The 13,919-nt window shown below is 51.4% G+C and overlaps 1 protein-coding gene and 1 pseudogene across 3 annotated transcripts in view; both read right to left on the reverse strand.

Annotated features, from left to right (window-relative positions):
• Window positions 1–727: 727 nt before the first annotated feature.
• Window positions 728–2,524, reverse strand: LOC144167812 (uncharacterized; annotated as a pseudogene).
• Window positions 2,525–12,420: 9,896 nt separating this feature from the next.
• The window catches only part of LOC144170792 (fibrillin-1-like), a 167,399-nt gene continuing 165,900 nt past the window's right edge, over window positions 12,421–13,919 (reverse strand). For all 3 annotated transcript variants that reach the window (XM_077700798.1, XM_077700799.1, XM_077700800.1), the window contains one exon: window positions 12,421–13,465. In XM_077700798.1, coding sequence (XP_077556924.1) covers window positions 13,315–13,465 — 151 coding nt within the window. In that variant the 3' untranslated portion in view covers window positions 12,421–13,314. The remainder of the gene's footprint in view (window positions 13,466–13,919) is intronic.

The following is a 13,919-nucleotide window of genomic DNA, read 5'->3' on the forward strand; positions in this document are numbered from 1 at the left end:
GCATGTTTATATTCAAGGTTTACATTCCGATAGGCTGACCACCTTTCCCTACTATCAGATAATACTGCGCTATGGTACAACCGTTTCTTTTTGTTGCGCAACCGGTTAAGAGAGGAGGTAAACCACGGAGAGCGGAAAGACGATCGGATTGTGCGCAGGGGAATAAATTTATTAATGAGGGATTCAACAGCATTCTGAAATACTCTCCAGTTTTCTTCCACAGTGCGCAAAGAAAAGCTACGCAGACAGGACTCGGTAAAACTTTCCGTTTCCGCATTGATTGCGGCCACGTTTGCGCATTTATAATCTCTTATGGTTTTAGCGGAAGCTGCTTGTTTTGAAGCAGAGACATCGTAAGTAAAATGAAGAATGCTGTGATCGCTTAACCCAAGAAGATAATGAAGAGAAGAAATATTATCAGGGGTTGTGGTAATAAGTATCAGGTCCAGCAAACTCGAGGAAGTAAGAGTGACACGTGTAGGTTGGGTGAAGTGAAAGTCATTACAAAGATTAAAAAAACAAATTTCCTTCACGGGTGCAAGAGGTAGTATGGTTACCACTACCAATCCAAGATATATCAGGAAAATTAAAATCCCCTAATAAAAAAATAGGGGCAGCAGGGTAGCGAACAACTATATTGTTTAAAGCATTATACAACGTATCACAAAAATCAGAAGACGAGTTCGGTGGACGGTAACATGCACACAAAGTAACGTCATTATGACCGAAGCGTACGCACGCGCAAACAAATTCTAAAGAGGACCTTATGGGAACAAGGTGCGAGTGTAAATCAACAGAAACACCAATCAGAACACCTCCTCCACTTCTGGTATTACGGCCAGACCTGTAAAGCTTATATTCGCCGCAGGTGTGGAACACTTCACTATCACGAATCTTGCTGGACAACCACGTTTCCGTGAGCACAGTTATTCTAGCATCACAGTCGTCGATTATTGAAGACAGTTCATCACGTTTGTTTTTTACGCTGCGTATGTTAGTAAGAAGGAAAGAAACCTTACATTCTACTGGACTGTGGTTGGCACTGCGGGATTGCTATGACGTACTTGTGCTGGAGTTGGGTTGATTAGCATGGGTATTGACCGGCGACACAGAGTTGGGTGGATTAGCATGGGTATTGATCGGCGACACAGATTCGGTTCCGGGGCTGATTTCACAGACACTGTCAGTTTGAGTACAATAAACAAAACATTTCTTACCGATTAGCAACTTGTTATAACGTAAGGAGTACTGTTGCCCACTGGCTTTCCCAAAGTCGAGAAGCTTTTTCCTCGTGTTTCTAGTTGCCTTACAGAAGTCCTCACTGATAGAAATTCCCGCCGATTTCAGTTTCCCTTTCATCGCAAAAATGGCGTCCTTTACTTTGAACGACGAGAACATTACTATTATTGGTCTTGATTTATCGAGCACAAAAGTTCCAAGCCGATATGCCCTTTTGATTCCGTCATGCTTAATTTGAACTTTTATATGAGAGGAAACAAGCGTCCGTACTACTCCTCCGACTGCGACCATGTTTCTTTTGGATTGTCAGCCACACCATAAAATATTAAGTTGTCACGGCGAGCTCTATCTTCAAAACCGTCAAGGCGGCAACGAAGCTCTGCATTTTCTGAGCGAACTGCATTAGTTGCTGCTTCTAACCGTGGGTCACTACCGTGATCAAGGGCGTTAACACGGGATTCAACAGCAACTAGCCTTGTGTTGATGTTGGACACCGTGTGCTCGAGCGCTTCTTGACTCAACTTAACTTAAGCGCTTCTTAACTCAAGAAACCCGCCGCGGTGGCTCAGTGGCTAAGGCGTTGCGCTGCTGAGCACGAGGTCGCGGGTTCGATTCCCGGCCGCGGCGGCCGCTTTTCTGATGGAGGCGAAAAGCAAAAACGCCCGTGTGTACGAGATTTCGGCGCACGTTAAAGATCCCCAGATGGTCAAAATTAATCCGGAGCCCTCCACTACGGCGCGCCTCATCGCCAGCGTTGCGTCGGCGCGTTAAACCCTACAATCAATCAATCAATCAATCAATCAACTTCATCAAGAATTTTCATAAGTCCGTCATGGCGCGAGTCTACATGAGCAGTAATTGCTTTAACAACGTTCAATAGCTCACGAGATAGATTGTTAGTAACATCATCAGGGCCAGGATTAAGCTCGACATCGCCGCAAAGCAACAACGTTTTCACAAGATACAAGCATTCGAAAGTCATGGTAAAAATAACACTGGGGCACGGGAAGAGCAGCAGGAAAGCATTGTTCGACTTTTTGCAATGGCAGTAGGAGTATCTACTAACCTGAACGAGAAAAGAAAACGGATTATGAGGCGGCTGCATTGCTGCCGCTCTCCCGTGCCCACTGGAGGCGGTGATGTCAAACCAGGCGGTTAAGTACTCTGGTGGCAATGATGGCATTGTCGATGGGTAGGACACGATGAATGCAGGCGCCACAGCTGGCGTGCTCAGCGAAGGTGGCGCTTCAGCAGGGCATTGCGTGTGTGATCCGATTGTGTCTCGTGTCGACGAGCCAGGTATCGCCTCCGAAGTATTCAGCCTGGACAGGAACTGCGCAGAAGCGGGTGCCGTTCTACTGAAAGGGCCCACGGCGAAGCACGCTCCCTGAGGTATGACCACGCACGTTGCAAGGGCATCCAGCAGCTGAACGAGAAAAGAAAACGGATTGTGAGGCGACTGCATTGCTGCCGCTCTCCCGTGCCCACTGGAGGCGGTGATGTCAAACCAGGCGGTTAAGTACTCCAGTGGCAATGATGGCATTGTCGATGGGTAGGACACGATGAATGCAGGCGCCACAGCTGGCGTGCTCAGCGAAGGTGGCGCTTAAGCAGGGCATTGCGTGTGTGATCCGATTGTGTCTCGTGTCGACGAGCCAGGTATCGCCTCCGAAGTATTCAGCCTGGACAGGAACTGCGCAGAAGCGGGTGCCGTTCTACCGAAAGGGCCCACGGCGAAGCACGCTCCCTGAGGTATGACCACGCACGTTGCAAGGGCATCCAGCAGCTGAACGAGAAAAGAAAACGGATTGTGAGGCGACTGCATTGCTGCCGCTCTCCCGTGCCCACTGGAGGCGGTGATGTCAAACCAGGCGGTTAAGTACTCTGGTGGCAATGATGGCATTGTCGATGGGTAGGACACGATGAATGCAGGCGCCACAGCTGGCGTGCTCAGCGAAAGTGGCGCTTCAGCAGGGCATTGCGTGTGTGATCCGATTGTGTCTCGTGTCGACGAGCCAGGTATCGCCTCCGAAGTATTCAGCCTGGACAGGAACTGCGCAGAAGCGGGTGCCGTTCTACTGAAAGGGCCCACGGCGAAGCACGCTCCCTGAGGTATGACCACGCACGTTGCAAGGGCATCCAGCAGCTGAACGAGAAAAGAAAACGGATTGTGAGGCGACTGCATTGCTGCCGCTCTCCCGTGCCCACTGGAGGCGGTGATGTCAAACCAGGCGGTTAAGTACTCTGGTGGCAATGATGGCATTGTCGATAGGTAGGACACGATTAATGCAGGCGCCACAGCTGGCGTGCTCAGCGAAGGTGGCGCTTCAGCAGGGCATTGCGTGTGTGATCCGATTGTGTCTCGTGTCGACGAGCCAGGTATCGCCTCCGAAGTATTCAGCCTGGACAGGAACTGCGCAGAAGCGGGTGCCGTTCTACAGAAAGGGCCCACGGCGAAGCACGCTCCCTGAGGTATGACCACGCACGTTGCAAGGGCATCCAGCAGCTGAACGAGAAAAGAAAACGGATTGTGAGGCGACTGCATTGCTGCCGCTCTCCCGTGCCCACTGGAGGCGGTGATGTCAAACCAGGCGGTTAAGTACTCTGGTGGCAATGATGGCATTGTCGATGGGTAGGACACGATGAATGCAGGCGCCACAGCTGGCGTGCTCAGCGAAGGTGGCGCTTCAGCAGGGCATTGCGTGTGTGATCCGATTGTGTCTCGTGTCGACGAGCCAGGTATCGCCTCCAAAGTATTCAGCCTGGACAGGAACTGCGCAGAAGCGGGTGCCGTTCTACTGAAAGGGCCCACGGCGAAGCACGCTCCCTGAGGTATGACCACGCACGTTGCAAGGGCATCCAGCAGCTGAACGAGAAAAGAAAACGGATTGTGAGGCGACTGCATTGCTGCCGCTCTCCCGTGCCCACTGGAGGCGGTGATGTCAAACCAGGCGGTTAAGTACTCTGGTGGCAATGATGGCATTGTCGATGGGTAGGACACGATGAATGCAGGCGCCACAGCTGGCGTGCTCAGCGAAGGTGGCGCTTCAGCAGGGCATTGCGTGTGTGATCCGATTGTGTCTCGTGTCGACGAGCCAGGTATCGCCTCCGAAGTATTCAGCCTGGACAGGAACTGCGCAGAAGCGGGTGCCGTTCTACCGAAAGGGCCCACGGCGAAGCACGCTCCCTGAGGTATGACCACGCACGTTGCAAGGGCATCCAGCAGCTGAACGAGAAAAGAAAACGGATTGTGAGGCGACTGCATTGCTGCCGCTCTCCCGTGCCCACTGGAGGCGGTGATGTCAAACCAGGCGGTTAAGTACTCTGGTGGCAATGATGGCATTGTCGATGGGTAGGACACGATGAATGCAGGCGCCACAGCTGGCGTGCTCAGCGAAGGTGGCGCTTAAGCAGGGCATTGCGTGTGTGATCCGATTGTCTCGTGTCGACGAGCCAGGTATCGCCTCCGAAGTATTCAGCCTGGACAGGAACTGCGCAGAAGCGGGTGCCGTTCTACCGAAAGGGCCCACGGCGAAGCACGCTCCCTGAGGTATGACCACGCACGTTGCAAGGGCATCCAGCAGCTGAACGAGAAAAGAAAACGGATTGTGAGGCGACTGCATTGCTGCCGCTCTCCCGTGCCCACTGGAGGCGGTGATGTCAAACCAGGCGGTTAAGTACTCCAGTGGCAATGATGGCATTGTCGATGGGTAGGACACGATGAATGCAGGCGCCACAGCTGGCGTGCTCAGCGAAGGTGGCGCTTAAGCAGGGCATTGCGTGTGTGATCCGATTGTGTCTCGTGTCGACGAGCCAGGTATCGCCTCCGAAGTATTCAGCCTGGACAGGAACTGCGCAGAGGCGGGTGCCGTTCTACCGAAAGGGCCCACGGCGAAGCACGCTCCCTGAGGTATGACCACGCACCTGCAAGGGCATCCAGCAGCTGAACGAGAAAAGAAAACGGATTGTGAGGCGACTGCATTGCTGCCGCTCTCCCGTGCCCACTGGAGGCGGTGATGTCAAACCAGGCGGTTAAGTACTCCAGTGGCAATGATGGCATTGTCGATGGGTAGGACACGATGAATGCAGGCGCCACAGCTGGCGTGCTCAGCGAAGGTGGCGCTTCAGCAGGGCATTGCGTGTGTGATCCGATTGTGTCTCGTGTCGACGAGCCAGGTATCGCCTCCGAAGTATTCAGCCTGGACAGGAACTGCGCAGAAGCGGGTGCCGTTCTACAGAAAGGGCCCACGGCGAAGCACGCTCCCTGAGGAATGACCACGCACGTTGCAAGGGCAGCCAGCAGCTGAACGAGAAAAGGAAACGGATTGTGAGGCGACTGTATTGCTGCCGCTCTCCCGTGCCCACTGGAGGCGGTGATGTCAAACCAGGCAGTTAAGTACTCCGGTGGCAATGATGGCATTGTTGATGGGTAGGACACGATGAATGCAGGCGCCACAGCTGGCGTGCTCAACGAAGGTGGCGCTTCAGCAGGGCATTGCGTGTGTGATCCGATTGTGTCTCGTGTCGACTAGCCAGGTATCGCCTCCGAAGTATTCAGCCTGGACAGGAACTGCGCAGAAGCGGGTGCCGTTCTACAGAAAGGGCCCACGGCGAAGCACGCTCCCTGAGGTATGACCACGCGCGTTGCAAGGGCAGCCAGCAACTGAACGAGAAAAGAAAACGAATTGTGAGGCGACTGTATTGCTGCCGCTCTCCCGTGCCCACTGGAGGCGGTGATGTCAAACCAGGCAGTTAAGTACTCCGGTGGCAATGATGGCATTGTCGATGGGTAGGACACGATGAATGCAGGCGCCACAGCTGGCGTGCTCAACGAAGGTGGCGCTTCAGCAGGGCATTGCGTGTGTGATCCGATTGTGTCTCGTGTCGACGAGCCAGGTATCGCCTCCGAAGTATTCAGCCTGGACAGGAACTGCGCAGAAGCGGGTGCCGTTCTACAGAAAGGGCCCACGGCGAAGCACGCTCCCTGAGGAATGACCACGCACGTTGCAAGGGCAGCCAGCAGCTGAACGAGAGAAGAAAACGGATTGTGAGGCGACTGTATTGCTGCCGCTCTCCCGTGCCCACTGGAGGCGGTGATGTCAAACCAGGCAGTTAAGTACTCCGGTGGCAATGATGGCATTGTCGATGGGTAGGACACGATGAATGCAGGCGCCACAGCTGGCGTGCTCAACGAAGGTGGCGCTTCAGCAGGGCATTGCGTGTGTGATCCGATTGTGTCTCGTGTCGACGAGCCAGGTACCGCCTCCGAAGTATTCAGCCTGGACAGGAACTGCGCAGAAGCGGGTGCCGTTCTAGCGAAAGGGCCCACGGCGAAGCACGCTCCCTGAGGTATGACCACGCGCGTTGCAAGGGCAGCCAGCAACTGAACGAGAAAAGAAAACGAATTGTGAGGCGACTGTATTGCTGCCGCTCTCCCGTGCCCACTGGAGGCGGTGATGTCAAACCAGGCAGTTAAGTACTCCGGTGGCAATGATGGCATTGTCGATGGGTAGGACACGATGAATGCAGGCGCCACAGCTGGCGTGCTCAACGAAGGTGGCGCTTCAGCAGGGCATTGCGTGTGTGATCCGATTGTGTCTCGTGTCGACGAGCCAGGTACCGCCTCCGAAGTATTCAGCCTGGACAGGAACTGCGCAGAAGCGGGTGCCGTTCTAGCGAAAGGGCCCACGGCGAAGCACGCTCCCTGAGGTATGACCACGCGCGTTGCAAGGGCAGCCAGCAACTGAACGAGAAAAGAAAACGAATTGTGAGGCGGCTGCATTGCTGCCGCTCTCCCGTGCCCACTGATGCGGCTCGCCCAACTTTCGCGCCTGGTGCCATTCCCGAGCGGCCCATAAGGCAGCGGCATTGCGGCCCTGCTGCAGCGGAAAAATGACGGCACAGCGCCTGTGACGCGACCAATGGCCTTTTCCCCCTCGCCACTCGTTGCCATGACGTTTAATACAACGTTTTTCAGGCGCCACGTGCTACTAGGGGAGGATTTGGCGCTCTTGGCGCGAATTACGCGGGACCATGGCGAATGCTACAGAGGCCGCCCCGTGCTACGACCTCCGATCGGAGCGGTGCGCCGGTGAAAAACTGTGACGTCGGGGTCACGTGGCGCACACTCCTAGGAGCCAAACGGCGGATTTCTCCGTCGTATGAATACCCCTTTAGCTGCAAAATGTTCCTCGGTGCGCCAAACTGCATGCAGGCAACAAAATGGCATAAAAAAAACTTGCTTTGTGTATTACAACTGCTACACGAAAGAATGAACGTGCACTTCCGGCTCCGCGTTGCAGCTTGGTTTATTCAGCGTTATCGGTAGTTCAGTTTATGAAAAAAGGCCTCGCGGTTATTTACGCCTCGCAGGCTTCACCGCAGAAAGACGAATGGAGCTATGTGCAAGCACGCCGCGCAGACCTCCGCTGGAATGTCACTGACGAGCGTTTGGCCACGGGCGGCGCTGTTCGCTGAAGCGACAGTAGTGCCATACGACGGCCGCCCGGTCCTCTCGAGTAACGAGCTCACTCTGGAGCTGGGTCCGAATGGTCAAACGCGTCCATCCTGTTGGGAGTCAGCCATCCCGACGCTGTCACCTCTGTTGGGACTGGGCCCTCTCACCACAGCCACCACTGTTGCGACTGGCCATCCGAGTGCGGTCACAGGTGTAGCGACGTTTCCTTGCTCCGTTCGCTATCGATGCGGCGCAGAGCAGAGCGATGAAGTTCTCGAGCCGAAGAAAAGTTGAAGCAACATTTATATACCGTATGTAGAAGGGTAACAACAGTGGTGCATGGCTCGCACAAAGGCGACAGCACGTCTGAACTCGGTGCCTCCGAAAAGTGCCGCGCTCGCTGTGGTTCCGGGCGGGTTTTATACCCCCAGGAATCCGTTGCAGCCACGAACGGTTTGAATCGCTCCAATCAGGACTCTCGCTGGCTGAAGTTTGAATCCGACGAATGGAGGCAAAGCGGTTGCGTCAGCCGAGCCGCCACGACGGGGAAAGGGAAGGCGACACAGCGGTACCCTCTCCAGGCATGTCTCTGCGCATCTGCCGCCGGCCGTTCGTCCGAGGCATGATTCGGCCCAGCCGTTGAGAAGGGAAAAGGAGAGACCATTCTGCGGCGCCGTCAAGTTGGGACGTGTCTGCCGCGGGCGGTTTGGTGAAGACGCGTGAATCCGCCCCGCCGTCGTGCTTCGCCAGATGAAGCGAATTTGGGCTGGGCGCTCTGGCATAGCAATCCACTGGTTAGGGAAGTTAATGGGTCTTCTGCGCAAGCCCACATTTGGTGGTAAACCGTGGCCCTTTCACAGCAGCAGCATGTGTAGGCAGTCGTTTGAGCACACTGTCTTGGTACAATATGTTTCAGGATAGTGCCAATAAAACACGAGTTCCAGTCGTGTCCCATAACCACAGGCCTCGCGTACGAGCCCATGTATTGACAGCAGGCGAGTGTTTCCAGTTGTGTACAACTCCACGGTGAATTATACTTTTGAAATATGAAATGACTCACCACGCGTTATACCAATTAGTGACATTTGTATAGTGGCCTGGGCGCCGCCGGGTAATACCGCTAGTAATTTCTAAAAAAAAATCACATATAAATGTTTCTTTTTTGGATGGCTTGCTTGCATTGTGGCTTTCGTACTTCAAACTTTTATTTGATAATTTCAACTCAATAGTCAGTGAACAAGTATTTGCACTTTAATGTGATCGGTTCTCATTCTTTGCAAAAATTCTTTGCAGACATGCGAAATTTGGATAAGTGTAAATATTTAGCTGCTGTTTTGATGTGTGGCAAACTTCAGAAACATTCATCAGTGTTTCAAAACTATTTCATGGAAGGGTATAGGTACAAGTGGTCTCATTTTTATTCTTGTTTGTTCTCTTTGCTTTGTAAAAGGTAGCATAGGACAGGTTAGGACACTCTCTCTGGCTTGTTGCCCTTCTGAGCGTTTATGTAAGCGAATATACTTTTTTCACTTGTGTGGATTGCATGAAATATTGTCAAAGTAAAACGGATGCATGTATGGAGATGAGGTTCGACCCTACAGGGACGCAAAATTTGATTCAGGTATCTATAATATTGTAGCGTTTCACGTGCTTGGGCATGCACATGACGGATGGGCAATCCCTGGGATAGAGGAAGAAGGGGAAGGATTGTCAGCGGTGTGCTTGGTCATGCGTTATCTCCTCAATGCCCTTTTTGCAAGGCCCCCGAAACTATAGAACGCTTTGTTTTAAATTGCCGCAGCTTTTCCTCGATGCGACGCACGCACCTTGAATACACGTTTAATAGGCTGAATCTCCCTTTATCTTTAACCGTTATTCTTTCCCTGGGTGCTTCCGTCATAGGATATTGCCACAGAGATGTTGTGATCGCCTTTCATTCCTTTGTTGCGGCGACAAGCCAGATGCCCTGCTAGATAGCTATGTCTTCAATCGCATTTTTTTACCTGACAATCCTGTTCTATCCAAAGATTTCTTTTTCTACTCTCAATATTTTTCTCGTACTTTTTTCTCTCTAAAATAAACCGTATCACAGCCTAATTATTACAGGCAGCTTCTTTGACAATCCCCCGCGTGGGTACGCGATATGACTTAAGGGACCGACCGACCGACCAACCGACCGACCGACCGACCGACCGACTGTTCCTGTGAAGCTTCTCCGTCCTGTCCAGTCATCCGTACAACTCCAAAGTTTGGCCGCTTATCGAACGTAACTACTGTCGCAAGCGTTGACAGCACGACTACCATTGATCTCGCGGCTACCATGCGGCAAATAGTCCGTGAAGAGTTGGGGCTACATGAAGACGTGACAGGCTGGTCAGCAAGTTTCTCTGAAGGCGATCTGACGAAAGAATCTGCGTGCCGAAGCTTCTGTGTCCACAATGAATGCATGCATTCGTCCATCAACGCTGCAAGCATTGAGTCCCACCGAGCCCTGGGAAATCTTAATGGTCCCTATAACGGGGACGCAGATTTTCGGCGGCCAGGCGGCTTCCTCATAACCATGATGCTGGCTATCTACAAATGTATCGCCCAAACACAGGAAACTACGTGGTTGGTCAGTGTGTCTACCAACCAGATATGCGGAATGCATCTTTTGAAAGGTCAGATACGGGGCGTCTGCCGCCTGTTTGCTCTCGATGGGGCGTGACGGGGCACATCCAGCGATTCGGCCGTCGTCGACGCCAGCCGCCAAAATACAGGGCCCCGGACACGTGTCCTCAACGTACTTCCTACAGGCTTGACTCATCTTGGACTCCGGGAGTACTTCCGACCCCCTCCGAAAAAAGTGCGCAGCGAAGTGGTTCTGCTTCATCGGATCACAGCCTGACACCACCCACAAAGCACCAGAGGCGGTCGCGTACGCCTCACCGCCGCCCGATGTTACTACCCCCGGGAAACTAATCGGTGCGGCCGATGGGGGTGAGGTCGCTGGACGGTCTATAATCGATAAACCTCGGCCTGTTTCCATGAAAAAAAAAAGTTCAAGTTTTTATCGATGGTGTTTCAACAATGGCTTTAGTGGACACTGCAGCCACCGTTTCTATAATGAGTTTTGCGTTCAAGGAAAGACTTGGTCGTAAAGTAATGTTCAGCTTGGATCAGCCTCTTTCAATTCTGGAACTTTCCTTCGCCAATTCGTCGCCAATTCGTCGCAGTCGGCATTGAAAAGCTTCTCCGTCTTTGTTTTCTTTCCGTTACTCAACACCTTACCATCCTCAGACAAACGGCTTGACCGAACGCACTAACAGAACTCTATAATATGCTCGCTATGTATGATTCGGAAGAAATGAATTGGGACGAGCTGTTGCCTTTAATTACGTGCGCATACAACACGGGGACGCATGAAACCACAGTCTATAGTCCGTTCTTCTTGTTCTACGCTCGTATTTTTCGTAATACTCTGTACTCCATCTTGCCGTTTTCGCTCCGTTGCGAGCCCTCGGTTGCGAAGACGCTGTGCCTTTCCGAGGAGGCTCGCCGCCTTGCACGATTCCGAACTGTGGCATCGCAGACGCGTTCTAAGCAGCGCTACGAAAGTCGGCACCAGTTCGTCTCTTATGCAAAATGTGCCTTGGTCTTGCTGTGGACCCCACTACGAAAGCGCGGCCTGTGCACTAAGTTTCTGTCGCGCTATATACACAGGCCCATTCGTTATCGTTGAGACGTCACGTACGTTCTGTCACGGCTCACTACGACTGGATGCCGGAGCAACAAGACGCAACTGGCTCACATCGCCCGCTTAAGGCCATTCGTTCCACGTTGTAAACAGTGACTCGTCCTCTGGGCATCGTCTATGAAGGGGGCATTGTAACACTTTGCATGCTTGGACGTGCGCATGACGGTTGGGCAATCCCTGGGCTAGAGGAAGAACGGGAAGGATCCTCTTTCTTTCTTTCTTTATTTGGTACCCACTGCGCCTTTTTGGCGCAGGGGGGGGGGGGGATAACAAAAAAAAAGAAATACATAAACTAGTCACATTGATAACCAAAAATAAAAATAAAAATGTTCCAGAGGCCGCGAGCCCCTTTTAAGACACATTCGTACACACAAGGAGGAAAAGAAAAATAAAAAGAAAGGATGTGCCATGCTCTTCAAATTTCTGAACTAACGGTTGTCAGTAACAGCACAAATCCTCAGCGGTGTGCTTTCGGGGCTCCGTCTGTTCCTGTGAAGCTTCTCCGTCCTGTCCAGAAAATAAACCCCATTTTACCGGAACAATATAAAAAAAAGGGTTTTCTGAGGAGCATCATTTTTGTTTGGCTGTAGCAACCATGTTTGATTCTTGACAAGCTTGAAGTATTACATGTTCTTGCCTTCGTTTAAAATAGTTTGTACTTAAGTGTTCGCATGCATTTGAAGTGCCCTTCTTTTTCATTATTACCATATGTAGAGAGAGAGATTATTACCATATGTAGAGAGAGAGAGAGAGCGAGGGGAATATTTTTATTTGTCGAGCAGAGGGTGATGCACGGGCCTCGCCCCGTGAAAGGCATACGTAGGCCGGGATTCCTTGGGTTCCACTGGCTGTCCTTGCTCGGGTCACCAGGTTGACCTGGGTATATATTCGGATCTGGGCTGGCCAGGGAAGCCATCCACTGCTAAAATGTGGGTAGAATTGATCAGATACGATGCGTTCATTTTTTGTTAAAATGACTCACAGAAGGTGTTTTTTCAGCATCAATGTCGGTCAGCAGCTGAACTTTGTTCAGTTAAGACATATTGTTCTACATTTTCATCACTGTCTTCATGCCATAATAACTGTATTACTTTTCCCCCTGTGCATTGTGATTTTTTTCACAATTTATTTCCCTCCCTCTCTCCCTTTTCTAGGAATGTGAACTGTTTTATCTGTCTCGAAATATTATGAACAGTTGTCAAACATCCACTAACACAGACTACAGGAACAGAGTAGTTTAAATCGTGTAGTGTGCTTCACACATGAAAAAGATAATATTTTTCCAGCGTACTTATGTTATAGGTTGTTATATGTTACTTATGTTATATGTTCTTATATGTTACTTGTGTTAGATGTTGTTATTAGGTTGGTATATGCGGTATTAAGGTGCACATGAAAGTGCAGATCACCAGATAGTTGTACCTTTCATTGCCTAAATGCTGTTCTGATTGCAAAGGCCAGTGTTTCTCCAACTTGTCTAACCCTCTTTTTCTTTCTACAGTACCAGAAACCTTTTACAGAGTGCCAAACATACCTATTACTGGTTTTTAACGTATGATTATAGGACTAGATGTTCTTACTTTTTCTCCATCAACGCTAAAGGCTCTAGCTCTCCCTTCTATGCTGTGCATTATTTTCAGCACACGTTTGAGGCCTGGATTTTCTAGGCTGTTCTGTTGTTGTGGGTCTCAACCAACGGATGCCAGGAGTGGGCTGACCCCACTCCCCAGTCAGAGCGGGGCATGCGCGCTTGTGGTGGTTTCATTACTTTAATAATGGTGGCATGGCTTGAAATGCTAGGGCTGCTCTTTTCCCTTTCCAGGGCAGCTGCAGGGTTAGGACGAGAATGAGGGATGGTTCCGAGCCCAACGTCGGCTCTTCCTTATTCCGTGACGGTGACATGGACGCGAAGTCGGAATGCTCTGTTGTGGTGCTGAGACTCCTGCTCGGTTGGGCGTCGGCTTCCGATGTTGACTTTGTACACGCCCGGCTCCCCGACGGCTTCTGACAGCTGCAGCGTGACGCCGCCCTCGCTGCAAGGAAATCGGTGGCGTCAGCAATGCAGATACGTGTCGCCGCTTCTAAGGCACGCGGACACTTTGAGACTACGAATGAAATTTCATTGTCTTACAACAAGCATTGTGCGCCACAATGTGTGCTGTCATTGGCATTTCTTGTAGCAGAGGGCAAATGGGCTGACAGCAAGCTATTCTCAAAGTTGTGTCTAGCGACACATATTTGTTGTGTTCGAAGCGAGGTTAGCACATGGTTTCCAAACTTAAACCGCATTTTGCTCATCAATATATTAGCACGGCATCAGTCTCGCATGTTTTAGCTGTTACTGCATGTTGTAGTGTACAGAGGAAAGCTTTATGCAAGTTTAGAACTTGCTTCCGTTAGCGTGCCGATCACAGGAAGTGTCGAATTTTCCAGTCTGTAAGACGCTGCTGTGCACATTGCCATTTTCCTCGAACATTTCACAGAAAA

Source organism: Haemaphysalis longicornis, unplaced genomic scaffold (assembly GCF_048455015.1).
Source record: "Haemaphysalis longicornis isolate Haplotype H1 unplaced genomic scaffold, Haemaphysalis longicornis Haplotype H1 scaffold_2, whole genome shotgun sequence".
In the NCBI taxonomy this organism is placed as follows: Eukaryota; Metazoa; Arthropoda; class Arachnida; order Ixodida; family Ixodidae; genus Haemaphysalis; species Haemaphysalis longicornis.